This window comes from Calonectris borealis, chromosome 6 (assembly GCF_964195595.1).
Source record: "Calonectris borealis chromosome 6, bCalBor7.hap1.2, whole genome shotgun sequence".
Classification (NCBI taxonomy): Eukaryota; Metazoa; Chordata; class Aves; order Procellariiformes; family Procellariidae; genus Calonectris; species Calonectris borealis.
Window position 1 is genome coordinate 5,083,125 of NC_134317.1, and position 17,628 is coordinate 5,100,752.

At 37.6% G+C, this 17,628-nt stretch overlaps 1 protein-coding gene across 2 annotated transcripts in view; it reads right to left on the minus strand.

Moving 5' to 3' along the window:
• The window catches only part of ARHGAP15 (Rho GTPase activating protein 15), a 333,439-nt gene that overhangs the window by 48,211 nt on the left and 267,600 nt on the right, over nucleotides 1-17,628 (minus strand). For both annotated transcript variants that reach the window (XM_075152711.1, XM_075152712.1), the window contains exon 12: nucleotides 15,295-15,429. In XM_075152711.1, the coding sequence (XP_075008812.1) occupies nucleotides 15,295-15,429 (135 nt within the window). The remainder of the gene's footprint in view (nucleotides 1-15,294; nucleotides 15,430-17,628) is intronic.

Below are 17,628 nucleotides of genomic sequence, written 5' to 3' on the forward strand. Positions count from 1 at the left end.
CGGTGTCTCCTCTGGAGCCAGCAAGAGTTTTGTTAGTGACTTCAGTGTGACCCAAATTCTACTGCAAGGAGACAGAGGAAATGTTCAGCATGATGAAGAGGATATTGGAAGTAATGCTTTTGCATAAAGCAAATTAAAATGTAGCTGAATTTCAGGAAGACCTCCTGACAGCAAGATTGCCTGTGGAACTGGAAAATCCTCACGCTGCCACAGACAGTAAACAAATACACTCAGAAAGACTTTGCTGGCTTGTGGTATAATGAACACAGAATTATATCATTGCAACAATATACACCCGCTGAATTTGACTCCACTTGAAGAGATGAGAGCTCTTAAGTTGCTACGTTGAAAACAATTTAATTGAACCTGGCTAATTAGAATATAACAAGTAGTTAAAAATTATGCAATGCTTTAAAAATCTTTTAATTAATTTGAAATTCTGATGGCAAATTAGTAAATGTACGTCAGTAACTTCCTGAGCTTGACTCAATACATCATAGAAAAAAAAAAATGATATATTTTGTCAATAGGGACACTTTGAGAAAACACACACAAGTAGAAAATAATAATGTAGAGTAAGGAATAATTAATTAATTCAAGCTTCAAGATAAGATCACTATGTCCTGCTGACCCCACATGTTAATCAGTTGATTGATTAATTGCTACAATCATAATAATTATAGGGTGTAAATCTAAATACATTTAATGATAGCTTACACTTAGAATAAAAATGTCTTTTATGTCTGCTTATCTTCATCATTTCTTGAAGCCTAGTCATATTTTTTGTTTGCCATAAATAAACCTGAAGCATTTTTAGATGTTATCTTTGTGATGAGGTAGGTTTATACTTCGTTCATCTGATCAGCAATATTTTTTTTTGTGGCCTCCACCTCCTGTCTAATGAAAAATATGTTCCTAGATGAGAAACAATTGATTATGTGCAGTGACCAATACAGCTTCATCAAAAGCTCATCCTTAAATGAAAGACTAGGGGACATGCCAATAAAGCTATTGTAAAGTTATAGACTGTCTTTTACCGGAAGAGTTTTAAATATTGAATGTTTCTTCCACCACATAAACGCAGTCTGAGGTGAAATGGTAAAGCGGATCAGCAGCACATAAAAACATTAAAGAAAACAATCCAAAGAAAATTAAGAATTCTTCTGCTGATTTCTGATTTACAGGCAATGCAGAAGATCTTGACATCTGCATCATCTTTGAATTTGTGCTGTTTCTCATTAAACCTAATCATGCTTTATGACTGCACTAAAAGAAAGGTATGGGTCCTTGTATCTCAACTGGCATAGCTAAAGTCCTGTTTTCTACTAAAAAGTACATGAAAAGAAGAAACAAGGGTTACTCAGTTAAATCTGTTGAACATTGTTAAAATGCACTATTAAAGATTAGGTCTTAAGTTACTAAGGATTCACTAAGTCACTAGCGGGGTTTTTCAGTAGGAGTGACAGGTAGAAGTTGTAGTTGTTTGTACTCTGCATGACCCACGGATAAAAACTCCCGTTTCTATCATTGCCGACCTGGTTAACAAGTCCTACATGTTTGGTCCTGACTCCTACTTGCATTATAACTCCTTTGTGTTTCGCTTGAAGTAGAAAGTGGCGTGAAGTGGGAATTTCATTTGTTTCCACTTAAACTGAGAAAGCTCAGCAAAACATCTTGGTGAACCAAGGATCAAATTTATTTCTGTTTTTAATATTTTTTTTAAAAAAATTAATTTTAATTTCATTCTTGCCATTGCAAAATATTGGGAAGTCTTAAATAAGTGTGTGCCTTAAATTTTTCAAAAGAAGAGCATGAGTTTCAGTTAAAATACAGACCTTAACACCAGATTTCATGACCATTTTCAATTGTGCAGTTCTAGAAATTTTGGATTCTTCATTTATAGAGTTGGTATCCATATACTGCTTTGCAACCCTCATTTTGCAGTGATATTTGTTAAATAAATAATGCTAGGTTAGGAATTATAGTATAAATATTTTAAGGAGCCACTAAAGCAGTTTCAAAAAAACCTAACCAAGCAAATTCCAAGTGAATGAACTTTTACAGCCTTCAAAGGGTTACCTGACCTTCTACTTTTGCAGCTTGCTTGACTCAAAGTTACAGCAATGGAGGAGATAACAGTGAAACTGTACTATAAAAATAAATTACTATCATGAATATTAAGCAACAAGGATATAATAAACATGACTGCTTACATGATTCTGATTTATTGATACTGATTTGCTAGTAAATTATCACACAAAGTACTCGTTTTAGTTGTTTAGGAACATGTGCAAAATAAAGCTTGGTGGACACTTCCCAAAGACCTTGACATCTGTCACTGAATTCATACTTGGGGATTCTTGATGCCTATTTTTCTGATATGCCATACAGTGGTGTATTTACTTTTCCTTTCCACAGATTCTTTTTTTTTTTTTTACATATATATATTTTTGGCTGCCTGGCTTCCTTAAACTCTGTTTTTTAGCCATGCACAGTTTTTAAAACTCCTATCATGGAGGTTCAGCTCTGACACAGTGGAACAAATCCAGCTGCAAAATCTCCTAAAGGCTGTTCATGCTTGTTCTGTTAAATAGTGCTCACTTTGAGTCAAGAGGTTTCATTACTATATTTATGAACCTCTTGGCACCAGGAGTTGGGATTTCCCAGTGCTAAGCATTAATGCATTTTGCATCACTCTTTAGCATCGGCAACTCTAGATCGCTGGTGCTGAGGGGTTAAAGACAGCAAAAAACCCAGATCTTTATTTCCAGATAGAAATCTTTAGTGCATGTTTGATCTGTGTGTGTGTATGTGTGGATAGTCTGAGTAACTATCAGATAGCAGAGGTAGAAAACAGGCTACCACAGTCACTAACTACCAGGAACTGCAGGTTTTAAGGGATCTCAGCATTAACAGCCTACTGCCTATATTCTGCATCAGATATTTGTTATCCAAATTGATGGAACATATCGTAACTGAAAATAGGATTATTCTTCTTTAAATTTAAAGCCTGCTTTGTGCTTATGTATGTGGCTTATATCACTTCATGACATGGTGTGTTATGTCAAACCTAAGATTATTTTTGGAGATTTCTGAGACAGAATCTACTTCATTTTGCCTGTCATCAACCTAAAGCATGTGCCAAAAGACCCCTTTTTTGAGGCAGTGATTCACAAATACCATCTGAACTAAAGGACAGCTACTGCTTCAAAGCAAAAACACATATCTTGGATCAAATTCTACTAACGTCTCCTAAAGTGGTTACTCTCATCACAGTTTTGATACTTCCCTGCGGAGGATTTATATCCACACAATGGGCTAGGGTTTTTTTTTTTAAATGTTAATACACTTAAGCTTGCAAGCAGGAGTGTAGCCTCATCAGGTGCCATGATCTGTGGTGTAAAGAAAAACAAGCAACGACCTCAGCTGCAGAGCGTAGGTTAGTTCTGGCTGCATGTGAACATACAGATGCAAATCAAACATGAGCCAAGGAAAAGGCTTTTCTAGAAGTGGCACTTGATAGCCCAGGGCTGGAGCTGCAGAAGCATATATAAGCCTGCCTGCCAGGCAACCCTTCCCGCTTCTCCTGGGTTTTTTTGTTTGAAAAGGAAAAGAAAAAAAAAGAAAAAAAAAGAAAAAAGAAGAAAAAAAAAGAAAAAAAAAAGAAAAAAGAAGAAAAAAAAAGAAAAAAAAAGAAAAAAAAAGAAAAGGGAAAGGGAAAGGGAAAGAGAACGGAAAGGGAAAGGGAAAGGGAAAAGGAAAGGGAAAGGGAAAGGGAAAAGGAAAGGGAAAGGGAAAGGGAAAGGGAAAGCGAAAGGGAAAGGGAAAGGGAAAGGGAAAGGGAAAGGGAAAGGGAAAGGGAAAGGGAAAGGGAAAGGAACAGGAAAAGGGAAAGGGAAAGGAAAGGGAAAGGGAAAGGGAAAGGGAAAGGAACAGGAAAAGGGAAAGGAAAGGGAAAGGGACAGGAAAAGGGAAAGGAAAGGGAAAGGGACAGGAAAAGGGAAAGGAAAGGGAAAGGAACAGGAAAAGGGAAAGGAAAAGGAAAGGGAAAGGAAAGGGAAAGGAAAGGAGAGGGAAAAGAAAGGGAAAGGAAAGGGAAAGGGAAAAGGAAAAAGGAAAAGAAAATGAAAGAAAAAGAAGGAAAAGGAAAAAGAAAGAAAAAGAAGAAGAAGAAAAAGAAAAAAGATATAAAAAAAGAAAAAAGAAAAAGAAAGAAGTTGTTGCAGCTGCGCTCACTTTATTTGCCCTCCTTACGGGTAGGCACCCCGTGTAGGTACCAGGGCAACTTCCTCCCTGTCCCTCTTCACTTTAATGTCACCTGTAGGAGTGTGGGGAGAAGATATACAGTGCAATTTAGGTTGGGTTTTAGTCCCAGTTACTGCTCACCTCACGCTTTCCCTGTATGTACATCTATTGCCCTTTACATGACATTGTAGCAGTGCCAGCTTGGAAAATATTTCCCTTGTTCGCCAGGACTCTCCTGATAATGAGTTACAAACACCAGGTATTTCATACGAGCTTAAGCAGATCTCCAGTTCTCAGTTATTTTTAGGTTTCTAAAACCTTTGAGAGTCCCACCTTTCTGGTTGCTTCAGATCTTACTTTCTGTATGAGTGATTAATTCACAGTTTGATTTTCTAACCGTCTAAGCAAGCCTAGGTGAAGAGGTTTTGTGCCTGCCTTGCAATTTTTTTTTTCCCAGTGCAATACTATCACTCAAAAGTGTTTAACGGTGAATGAGTCAGACCATGAGCTGTCGGTGAATTAGATTGTGCTCCTGATCTTAGCGAGATTGTCTGTGTGATATACTACCTTCCCAGGCAATTAAAGCATTAGTGCTTTGGCCAAAATGTAACAATAGTCAAATGGGTTAACAGGCTAATGAATTTTGTATAGAAGGGAGTCAAGGGGAGCAGTTTGACTCTCTGGGAAGCAAGACAAATTGCATTTTATTTTAAAATTGTGAGCATTTCAAATTCAATACCTGTACTACAAGCACAAGGCAGCGATTTGCAGAAATATTTCTGCATCCAAGGAAGCGTCCTTAAAAGCAAAATTTTTGTTCAATGAGTTTCTTGTGCAATAGGTTGCCTGGGGGCTGCACGCTCCCTGACACCCGTTTAGGAGGAGGATGTGCAGCACTACTCCTCGCTTCCATTCCCACACTATTTCTTACTTTACTTGACTTCTCTTTTTAGCTGTTATCTGGTACAGCTGGTGTAGTACAGCTGCTAAAGATGCATTTCCGCAGCCACATTACCCAGTTTTCCAGCACTACTTTTTCACAATTTGTGTCCCTCAGGAGACATTATAAATCCTATTAACTTTGAACTCTGGCCCAGCCTTGGTAAGAACACAAGCCTACCCTCGCATTTAGACATCATTACTTTTCCAAAGTATTTCAGTTTGCAATCGCACTTCCCGTGGCAAACCCAGATCTGCTCAAAACGTTGACATTGGGAAGCCAGGCCTGTGTCAAGCGATGCCGCAAGGCGATGCTTTCAGGGAAGGAGACCTTCGACTTCCACCCTGGCAAATCTGTGCCTGATTTCAACCTGTGACTTAAATTTTCTCTGAAATTCTGTGAAATTCAGTGAATATTCCACAGATAGTGCTATTGTTATTATTTCAGTCATATTATTGTGTTTTATCATGCCCTTTAGCAACGTGGCATTTTTCTTTTCCAACCCTGTATGTGTGCTATTATGGTAAACCGTGAGGATATTTTTTTGACCATTCATGACTTCATTCTGTGCCTGCCTACTTTGTGGAATTTTTAGAACATTTAATTTCTTGTTTGCTTCTCCTGGGTGTTTTCAGACCATTTCTAGAACATTTCCAGAAAAAAAATGAGCTCTTGTAACCCCTTTCTGACTGATTACTGCTCTCAGGTGCTGAAGGTACAGTTAAAGGGTCTGTATTACTTAATTTTACTTCTGTCAGATTCTCACCCAAAAATTTGCCATGGTCCTAAGTGTAAAGGCTAAAGTTATGCATTTTCTTCTAGCTCATTTAATGTATTATTATCAGAAGTCTTGTCTGAAGTTACAAAGAGCTTTCCCTGACACCATGGTGCTATGTACAGTTTTCATCATTATAAAAGATTATTTTATAAAACTGCAAGGTAATGGCCCATATTAAGGGATGTTTTATGGCTGGTTTTACCTGCCAGAACTTGAAGACCCACAAAGTTGCACTATCTGGCGGAGGAATTTCCGAATGAGGAGCCTGGTGTCAGGAGCGCTCGGGCAGTGTGGTAGGAGCACACTGGTGCTGGAGAGCCCTGAGCACGGTAGTAGTCCCTTGGAGGATGGGTATAAGTGAACGCAGCTTAAATTTACCAGGGGCTGAAGCTGCTTGAAGTATTTGGGGTGCATAAAAATACTGTATAAAGTTAGTGCCTACTTTAAATACTACAGCTGTAGTGGTCTAAGTCTTCTAATAGTGTAGTAGTCCAAAGTCTTGAAACATCTACAGATGTTTCACAGAGATGTGTGGTATTACCCTTACATGGGGAAGGTAGCAACTTGTAGAAAGTAAGCTGTATGGAGAGGAAGACAGCACAGCATGATGACTTTCAGCAACCCCTTCTCTTGTTCTTGAAGGTTCTCCTTTTCCCTCCTTTCCTGGTCTTCTCTTCCCGCTTCCCCCCCCTCATCTCTTCCATTTTTGCACCTCTGAAATTGTGTAACTGGGGCATTATAGGCTGCTTCTCCTCCTGTTATTACTTTCCCCGAGTGGAAGCTTCACTCACAAGCCTGATGAAACATTTTTCCCCTCAAACCTAGAGTGCCAATTCTCACTTTGTCAAGAGCTCCAGATAACCTTCATGAGAAGTTCCTCTCCCCCTGCCTCCTGCAAACACTCCAGGTTACAGAGATCTCGTCACATTCACTAAATAGCTCCTTCTCTCTTTTTCTTCCTTCTTTTCTGCCCAGTGTGGTTGCTTGGATTTCTCAGTTTCTCCTTGTCTTCTCTTTCACCATTCTATCCCGCTCGATTTTCTCTTTGAGTTTCTCTTACGCTAACCCACATATGAACTCTCAAGTTGGCTTGCTTCTTGCTTCTGCCCTTTCTTTCCCCTACGAAAGATTCTCTTAACCGCAGATTAAATTTAAATTACACAAATACACTATTTTCCATGTCCAAAAAGCAAGTAGAAGAGGAGCAAACAGAAACCCACGTCTTTTTCCATTTGCAACTTTTTGATTCCACACTCTGTCCACTGGCAGTTGGTGTAAAGCTAACAGAGAGTTACTGGAGCCTCAGCAATTAATCTGGCTATCAGTTACAAATATAAACAACCTTTTTTGCAAATTGAAGTGAGGCACGCTGCTTCCCAGATGACATTTCTACCAAGCATCCAATGACTCCTCCAGCTCCCCATAAATATTAATGCTCTGAACACCTGTGTCCCATGGCAGGTAAGAGCCCAGAAAAAAACTTTTAGCCTTGTTAGTGCTTGTGCAATTGAGGACAAGCCACAGTTCTGACATAATCCTGTCTAGTAAGTGCTATTTGCAAGTCCTGGTTTCAAAGCACTATGCTCGACCTACCATCTACAACAAAGTTCTTGAAAAAGGTTCTCGCTGAGCAGATCACTGCAGATTTGTATCCAATAATTTATTGTGTAAGCATTAAACCATTCATATCACAAACACCTGTGCAAGCCAGTTGGCCTAGTCAATTCTTGTTTAACATTTAATTATGAATATAATTAGCATGAGTTAAGAGACAGGCCAGGCATCCGCAATAAAATTTCCACTATGCTAAAAAAATTATAACTATAATAACAAAAAAGACTAAGCTGGGGGAGAATACGTCTCTCCTGCACAAACTTTTGCATGATAGCAAAATCCAAGTACAAATTCTTTTAAAACTTTTTCATTTCCTTTGATGATAATTGTATAGCCTCCACCATATTTATAAGACCAAATTATACAGTTTTTCTGTTCCTTTAATATTAAGGCAATTTTCATCACTGGTGTAACCCTTTCAGTGAGGTTCCTCAGATTCTCCTCTTTCCTCGGAAGGTAAATTAACTGATTTGATAGTGTCACTGGAACACCGTGTTAGGTAAAGTTCATGAGGGAAAAAAATCCAACAGTTAAAATGTTAATTTTAACCAAGAGTTTTATAAAGTGCTCTTTGTAGCCCAACAGAATTGTGTGCTAACAGAAGAAATGGATTAGTAAATATTGCAACATATCTCATTTTAAAGGCAGATACTTATGTTGGGGGGGGGAGAAGCAAAGTCAATCTAGAATCAGGCTCCCTATGGATAGACGTTGCCTGGGCGTCCTTCACAGAGCAAAGTCCTGTGTAGATTTTCTTTTCCAAAACTTAGGTAAAACTTTCTAAGCAAAAAAAAAAAGGACGAAATATTTTACCCACTAATTTTCTTTCCAATTATTTCTGAACATGTTGGGCTATTTTCCACCTCAGAAGAAAAAATCTATTCATAGACATGCCCTCCAATTTTTTTTTTTTTTTCCTAAAACATTGCTTCCAGACCTGGAAAGTTCTATCTAAAAATGCTATTGAGCAGAAACAGTTTGCAACTGTGAAAGGAAGGTCATTGAAAGAGAACTGGGAGGTTACTGGGGCATATTGTTCCTTGTCACCTCCTAGGAACAAAAAGTCTGGAATGAGCCTCTTTAGTTACCAGTTTGCTGCTATTACAAATATGACAGCCTCCATTTACGTGCTTTCTTACTGCCTTGAATGTGAGTGGAGACTGTGCTAGAATATGGTAGGTATAATGGTTGGGAATGTTACAGCTTAAATATACTTTAGCCAGTTTATACACCTCTCTTGTGGAATATAGTTTTTTAATTTAAACTGCACTTTCTCATCTATTTTTTCACTTACTGGTTTCACTCAGGTTGATCACATACACTTTTTGTCTGTAGTTTGTTAAAACCCATAGATTAGAAGCCTTCTCTTCTAGTCTCTCTGTGTCCTATATCATCTTAACATCTCTTCTAAAATGTGAGGATTTTTTCTTTCTATTCCAATATCAGTTAATCATTCTTGAATCAGAATTTCACACAATTTTCCAGATAACATTTCAAAAAGCTTTCCAAAATGGATTTAATAGTACTCAATCTCCACTGAAAATACCTAGTACCACTTTCTGAATGAGCTGTTATTAGTGTTAGTGTTATTGTGCTTGGGAGAATACATACATCTACAGATAGACCATACACATATTCACATATTTACATGGATGGATATCCCTGAGATTACGCTACCCACAAAATCATTCCTTTTTTTAAGAAATTTTTTAAAAGAGTTGCTCCTTAACTTTTGAATACTTCTTGTTTCTACATATTTTTTGTACTGTTCATGTTTAGTTTATGGATTTCTACTGTCTTCTCATATTTAGATTCGGCCAAAAAGGTATTAATTATGATTTATTATGTGAGATCTATTATGGTGACCTTGGATTTGTTTATAAATCACCATGTTCACATGAAATTGAGGTTTTCTGATGCCATGCCAAGCCCCAAAACTTCCCTGGACAAGTAAATGGAGGATAAGAAAACGATTTCAATAGGAGGCTCGCCAACTGTGAATCTGAAGGCAGTTTGATTAGGACTTGAAGCCCACAGATTGAGATTATGACAGAAATTTGCATAATGCCAGAGAATGATAAGATTTGGTTTCTCAGGAACCTATTACGTGATGATGTTAAGAGACTGTCATGGATTTCTTACAGTGCAATATGCTGACTTGTCTTTCCAAGACGAGTTGGCCTTGAGCCTCGTTCTTTGTAAGCCTCGAGTGAGGTTTCTTTAGATGTCTTTTGAAAATCTCTTTAGACATCTTTTGTAACTTTCCACCAAGATGATACAAGGATGTTATGACTGTCAGAATAAATGAATGTATTTACTTCCTTTCTGTTTCCCAGCTACTATTTTCATAACACTGCATAGTAGTTCAGAGCAGGTCCTTGCCACACTGTGTTTTCAACCAATGTAGCTCTGTTCTTCGATCATGATTATGTATTGATGACTAGATTTGTTTTTTGCCTCCTGACACAGTTTTTTTTTGCCTGATTTTGATGCAGACAGCTTCAGTGCAAACTCCTCAACAGTTGCATTATTCAGTGCAAACTTTGCTATGGCCTGCTGAAGACCGAAGTGTCATCACTGCCCAGATAGATGTGAGTTTTTGCAACACTTTGTCTTGAACCACGCAGGCAGTGGGTTCTGGGGGGACCTTTCTGAAGCAAAACCAGAGCCCAGGCTCAGAGCAAACCTTTTTACTGATGCCAGCCATCCTGGAGATGAAGACAACTGACCAACATGGAGAGGACTGACAACTATTGAGAGCATTGCTAGCTTTTGTGGGTTTAAAAAAAGTCTATCATTTCCATGAAAGAAGAGTTTATTGCTTTGCTATGCTATTATTGTAGATTTTGTCAGACAAGACCAGTAAAGACCAGTATTTCATACCAGCCAAACTGTAATAAGTTTTATATCTGACATCTTTCAATAACCAAAAAAGTTATGAAACTCTATCATGTGTAAGATGTTAAATAACCATCTTCAATTTCCATATAGTAGGGTAACACATAACATTAGAGGATTGATGGAATGACATTGTGAATTCTGCTTAGCATGCACCAGGAGAACCTAACTGATATATCGAAAGGATATGTGTGAAATCAGTTGAAAAAAGTGTGAATGGTTTATCAGAGCAATCAAAAAAAAAAAAAAAAGGAATCCAGATCTTGAAAAAAATAAAAATTATACGATTATCTAACGTGGACCTTAGGTGGTATCTAGGCACTTAAATTCACCATTATAATTCTGAAAAACCTTATTCAGCTGCCATCTATCCCTGAAGGTGCATAAGCTAATTAGATGCTGCAATTGTGGCCTTCGAAGAACTTTAGGTGCCTGTGGCTTTACTTCTCCCCGTGCAGAGAAATGTTTCCTTTTCTGCTAAGGCTGAAAAGTTTGAGCTCCCCAGAGATGGGGGATTACTTTGCCTAAGTGTCTGGGGAGGCTTGATCCTGTGGGTGTTGCGAGGACCTAAGCCATGTACGCTAACTAGATCTGATGCCCTACAAATGCTGTCCCTTCTCCAGGGACTCGGTGGCTGATGTGGATCCCATGTTTTCTGTTCCTCATACTGAGGGCTGAGATATAGGTTGTGGATTCCACTTGAAAGCTTGCAAGTCAGATTTTTCAACACTATATTTTTATTAATCTCATTCCTCTATTCGTCTGCCTTAAGTGGGAAGCCTACAGCAGTAACAGATACCTTCATTCAGAAAATTGTCTGCAGAAGAATCATAATTCTGGCAAAAAGGTTTCTATTTACAGTATATATATAAAAACACACACATATCTGTGTGTGTGTGTGTGTGTGTGCATTTTAAACAATAAATCACCTATTTATCTACAGTACTTACGTGACACCTATTAAATTCATATTAGAGATAAGGAATTGAAATGAAGGCATAATCACTAGACCTCATTGAAAAAATCTTTCCAATGTAGTAATCTTTCCAACCTGTTGCAGAGAAAATCAAAGACCTGAACTGAAGCCTTCCAAACCAGAGACAGATGTTGCAGCTTTGAGAACTTGGTGGAATTTTCCTTTGTGGAATATCAGTGGGGGTTTTTTTGTAACTGCAGTTGGACAGATGCACTGTCTATACAGCTTTCTCCGGCTGAACAGATCTGGAAGGACTAGCCAGTATTTGAATATTTCCTATGCTGTGGAGATCAGCCATCGTTGCACGGTATACTGTAGTAGACAAATTTCTTTGTTTCCATGCCTTCTGCCTGAGACCTTTCAACAAAACTAGTTCCATTAAACTAAAGATTTATCATCAACTAACACATTTACCTGTTAATATTTCTTAACACATTTTGGGGTTAGATTTTTTTTGTTTCAGTGTCTGAAGTCCTGGCATAAGTTTGTATGGCCATGCGGATTGAATTCTGTAAATAAGGTGATTAAGTGTTTCAGTTATTGGCACTTCTACCACCTTACTCACATGAAGCACAATTTTACTTGCAGACAATCTGTTGAACCACGTCTGTTGATCTTCCAGAAAATCAATAGAACTATTTGCGGTGCTAAGTAATTTAAGTGTGGCTGAACCTGACTTCATAGCAGCATTTGGGCATGCTTTAGAAGTGCATATTTCATCCAAAATACCACAAAAAGACTTGCCAGTATTATACTAGACAAAGTCCTTGAAAAACCTGCTTTCCAAATCCTAAGAAACAAAATTAGTATTAGGTCAAAGGTCTTGTGGCCTTTCATTTATCATTTATAAATTCTTCGATATAAGCTATATGGACAGTAATTATCCAGCTTCAGCCTGGCAAGCAGAATTCTGAGATTCTATAATGCCCTGAATTATCTTCTAATATTCTGGTCATATCTAAATTGTTCTAATATTATGGCCATATTTGAAGTTATTTATAGGGGAAATTGAAGGTAGAGAGCAAGCACTTTGCCTAATACACAATACTGTAAAATTTTGTTCCCATGCACATAATAGAGATGTTAATTAAAATGGCATCATCCAGGAAAAGTAATACTAAGCTTGTTATGAATTTTTTCACATAATCTTTAAAATATCATTGGCATAAGGAGTCCATGGCACCTCTTGGGTACTTGTTCCTCCTGAAACTTCTAGCTAAATGACTAAACCCCCAAGAAATATTATTGGTAACTTGTTACTACCACTACAGATAGGTTTTTAGACCACTTCATCTTACTTACCAAATGTATGGCTCTGACTGAGGGGTGCTCAGTGCTGGACCAAGGATATAACCGTCATGGCAGTGTGGGAATGTGTCCTAATTACCTTTTTCCTAGCTGTCATCAGGTTGGTTTATTTCTGGCATTATTAAGCACTCCTTCTAACCGTACTGCACACCCATGCCCTGCATGCTAATAATTCCCATTTTCAAAGAACGGAGAGAAAAGACAGAGATACAAGAGCCTCTTTTTCACAACAACCTGAAAAAGGGAAATTTCTAGCAGCTCAGCACTGACCAGGCAGAGTAATTAGCAAAAAGTAGCCAAAGAATCAGCTACAATGGAAATGATATTGAAGAAAAGAGATTTTTTTACTTTGCCTCAGGACTATTAACATACAGAAGAGCTCCAAAAACACTGAAAACCCCTAATTGTTGTTTATAGACATTTTTTAAGTAGAGTTGGTAAGAATAGGGATACTATGGCAGTAAAGGCCAAATAAAGAGAAGATTGGTTGGAAATCGTAGATTATTTTAGACAGTTGGATTAGGTAGAAATCACCCTGATGTGCAGTAAAGCAAGCAACAAGAATTAGGGTTTTGAAATAGTGCGAAGCATGTCTTAGAGGGCTAGCATTTTCTTCCTAGGAATAAACTGTCTTAAAAACCTGCTATAAATGACTGTTCATTAGCCTATCAATGTGTATAATGGCTCTCAAAATCATAATAAGAATTAATAATAGTTCAAATAGCAGAAAAGGACATTAATTTCTCACTCATGAATATTAATGTTTTAGTAGACAGTCTCTTCCCGACATGCTTTCAAACTCGTAATTCGCAAGTCTATTACAGGTTACCTGTTATTTTTACTGTCAAAAACCTCCCCACCAAAAGATTTCAAATCACTCTGACTTGGACACTAGCAGAGAGGATGAGAGGAGAAGACAGCACACAGGATGAGATATCATGGTGTCCTGATAATGTTCTTCAGAATACAATAGTGTTTGCTCAGCCAAAACGTACACCAAAGGGCAATGAAAAGTAGCGGTAAGGGGGAGGAAGTCTATATTTAGCCCCAGAAGACTGGTATGATGGTGGATTATCAGGAAGAGAAAGTGATAATGGCAGAGGATAGGTATTAAACACTCGACTGCAAAATAAGGTGCATAAGAAGAGATGCGAACGGCATGCCAGGCTGGGCCCCGTGAACTGACTGCATCTGCTTAAGGCACTGCATCTCCTCCTTTCCAAGAGGACATAGCAGGTGGATGGAGAACCACCTGAAGGGCATGCTCAAGTTCTGGTGCTTCAAACAAGCATCTTATCCCAATGCATCACAGGAACTGAAGCTGAACAGTAAGAAATTCTTTATTGTTTTTCTCCTCTTAGCACTACAGAGACTATGCAACAGGAACTTAAACTCGAAAGATGATGTTCTCCATCTAGTTTCCTTTGAAAGGAGAAGAAAGTGAGCTGCCAAGAGTAAACTTTCAGGTAATGCATTTCTTTACGTTATGCATTTACCTGCATTGCATCTCTAAATAACTGAGAAGGGAAAGATCTTGTGAGATGTATTTAACCTCATTATATCTGATACTGAGTCTTGAAAAGCTTTAGTTGAACTAAAGACTCTTATGAATATAAAATCAAAGTGAGCCGTACATTAAGGGTTTCATATTATCTGACAGCTGCGCATGTGCACACACAGCTCTCGTTAACAGTAATGGCAAATATGCATACCCATCATTCAGAAAACAGATCTCTAAATACTTCATTGGGTTTGTTTTCTTCCTAGAGATTTTTCTCTATTGGACCTTTAATTAATCTCCTACTAGGCTTTTTCCCTCTAAGCTACCCCTCTCCCTCCCCCTTCCCAATGGGAGTAAACCCCCAAATCACTTTGTTTTTTAGTCAAGTTTTTCCAAGCCGATACAGTTTTACAAAAGGCACCTGCATATATTAAATACAGAGAGGGTTTGCAGCACACAAACCAGAGAGACGTGTAACAGAATAAATGTCTTAGACTTTGAAAATACTTTTGATGCCTGCCAACTTTAAGAGAAAAATTAAAATGATAAAGCAAAGGTAGATATGAAAATGAGAACATGAATGTTTTTGCATTCTTTTTGTGATCACTGCAAGGCAAGAGTCTGCAACCTTGTGGAACAAAACACACGCATTTCATTCTGATTAACATAAAGACAGCCCCTTCTAACATGATTCACAATTATTAGTCTCTCTCTTGTGTTTGGGGATATATGGATTATCAGCCTAGCATATTTTGAATACATACACAGTTTAATTCTTTTCCTAAACCATTTTAGGCACTACAGTTAAATCGCATATACAAAATTTATAGATCAATAATTTGATATTTTTTCTCCAGTTAAGTAACTAAATGCTGTAGGAGATAAAAGGCAGTCAAAAACAATAAAAAGACAGGATCACGGCTAATGGAAGGTAAGTCAGATTTGAGATGCCTCTGTTCTTCTATTTTTAAGTTTATTATTATTTTTATATAACAGGCTATTTCACTAGCTTCTACTGTATCTGATGTACTTACTTATCGCCTCCACAAACTGTTCAAAGAAGCAGTATGGGAACAGCGGCTCAGGCAGCTCTCTGAAAAACATCTTGAGTGCTCCGGTGACAACGTGGATGTCCTCCCACTGGCTGTCGTCCAAATTCAGCTTCTCTTCTGGGAAAACACGAGGAGAAATGGAACAACTGGTTTTAATGAAACAATTACAAGACACTAATTATTATGTTAATGTTTGCCTACTATCATCAGCAACCGTTAACAGCCTTCTGCACCTAGAGGTTTGGTGCTGTGCATGTTTTTTTTTTTTCTTTTTTTTTTTTTTTGTAGGAAGAGAACATTTTCAATGGAATACCATCTGTAGGAATGCAGCTAACAAAAAACAAGAGACACAAAGAGACAGTACCATTGACACAGTATGTCAGATACATTTATTCCCATAATGCATCAGTATGAAAATTAGCATCACAGCTCAACATGATTCAAAGCTATTTGGTTTTGAGGCCGAGGGGCTAAGAGTTGCCAACGATGGCCGGCTCAAGGGACCGGCCTAAAGGCCTTGCTGAGCCAACAGGAGACATATGCTAAACATGGCAATAGAAAATGAGTTATTGCTTTACATGTGTTAGCCTTGCTATGTACAAGGGAATAATGGGTAACGCTTTTCTCCTTTTTTTGCCTGAATGTAATGTCAGCGAGGAATAGAATACTGTGAGAGAAAGGATATTAATTCCTTCTTACTGCTTCAAAAATATTTTGTTTGGTTTTCATCTCTGGGAGGAAGATTTGCCCAGCAACAATATTAGACAGACCCCTGTTGGCCTACCTAGGCTATGCAAAGCTGTCAAAAATGATAACACACTAAAGACAAACCGCAAGTGCTTACAAAACTGTTTTACAAACAAAAAAAATGTTTTCTTTTGAAGCTTGACTGAGCTAAGGAATTTGAATATAAAAGAAACTAAATGCTAAAATAGAGTTTCTAACAAAAATAAAACAAGATGGGATGATTATTATTTTTCTTTGGTTTTGTTTTTTCTTTTTAATTCTAATAGTGTGATACTGTTAGAAGGTAATAAACAGTGAGATCATAATCCATATAAAACTCTAGGAAAGTGCAAATCCTTATTAGTCCTAATGAAAATGGCACACAGTTTCTCCAAGTTCTGTTAGTCCAAAAATGGTGTTCGCTTTTTTTCACATGTGCTATGATTCTCTTTTTTAGAAAATTTCAGTCTGAATGCAAATCGGGGGCCAACCATGAAAACTACTGAACAAATTTAATTTGAAGCAACATAATCCTGAAATGTTTTACTAAATGTCACTGAAATTTCATGTTTAGCAATTCAGCTGGCTTCAAGAGCAGCCTCTTTATTGAACTGTTGTTAAACAAAATGCTAAAATTATTGGAGACACATGGACACCCACAACTCCAGATCCCTGGTACTTTAATGCAATAGTTTCCTCACTAGAGTTTACTTTTGGACAGAAAATCTTATTCAAAATGAAGTCGTCTTTCAACTTTTATTTAATAAATGTTATTAAATGCTTTTTAAATTTCTGGATTCAGGAAATGTGTACAAATAAAGGAATGGACCCAATTCCTTAACTTGGGGTAATGTGAGACAAAGCTGGAACAAAGGCAGACTTGTGCATTTTATTTAGTTGTCTTGCTTGCTTCTTTGGTTTCAAGCCTCTTTTTTTTTTTTTTTTCCCATTGAATTACCTCAATCATAAAAGTAATGATTTGATCTCAAATGAGTTACCAGAGGGGATCTTCTTTAGACTCTGAGATCATATTTGATTGATCGTATTTCAACAATTAGCCTTTTATTTTGCCACACACTATTGAACTAGATCGACAGCATCTTAGCAGGCCAGCTTTAAACAGTCAACTGTTAACAATAGCATCAAAAAGAGAGACCTGATGGGGTTTACTGTCACTTTAAAGAACAGGGTGGGTTTTCACATTGTTGAAATCTGTCAGATATTTTGAAATGTCCCTCTCACTATGGTGCCACACCCCCTGCGTGCCCTTATAATAAAATTGGTTTTACTCCTGATTAAATCATTTTCTCCCTACCCACTACCATACTTCTCATAATGGACCTGTGTGCTCTACAGCTGGTGTTCTTCCCATGGTACCAATTCTTACTTTATCTTTTAAGCACTTTGCTGCTAAGATCTCATGCAGAGTGCTTATGTTTTGTTAAGAGCTTCATTCTTAGAGAAATAGCTTAACACATGTTCTAAAAATGTTGTACAACTTATTGCTTAAAACACATTTAGAAAATGTATAAGTACTGTAGCTTTGGCACAGAACTTTAAGTAGAAACCTTAAAAAAAAAAAAACAACTT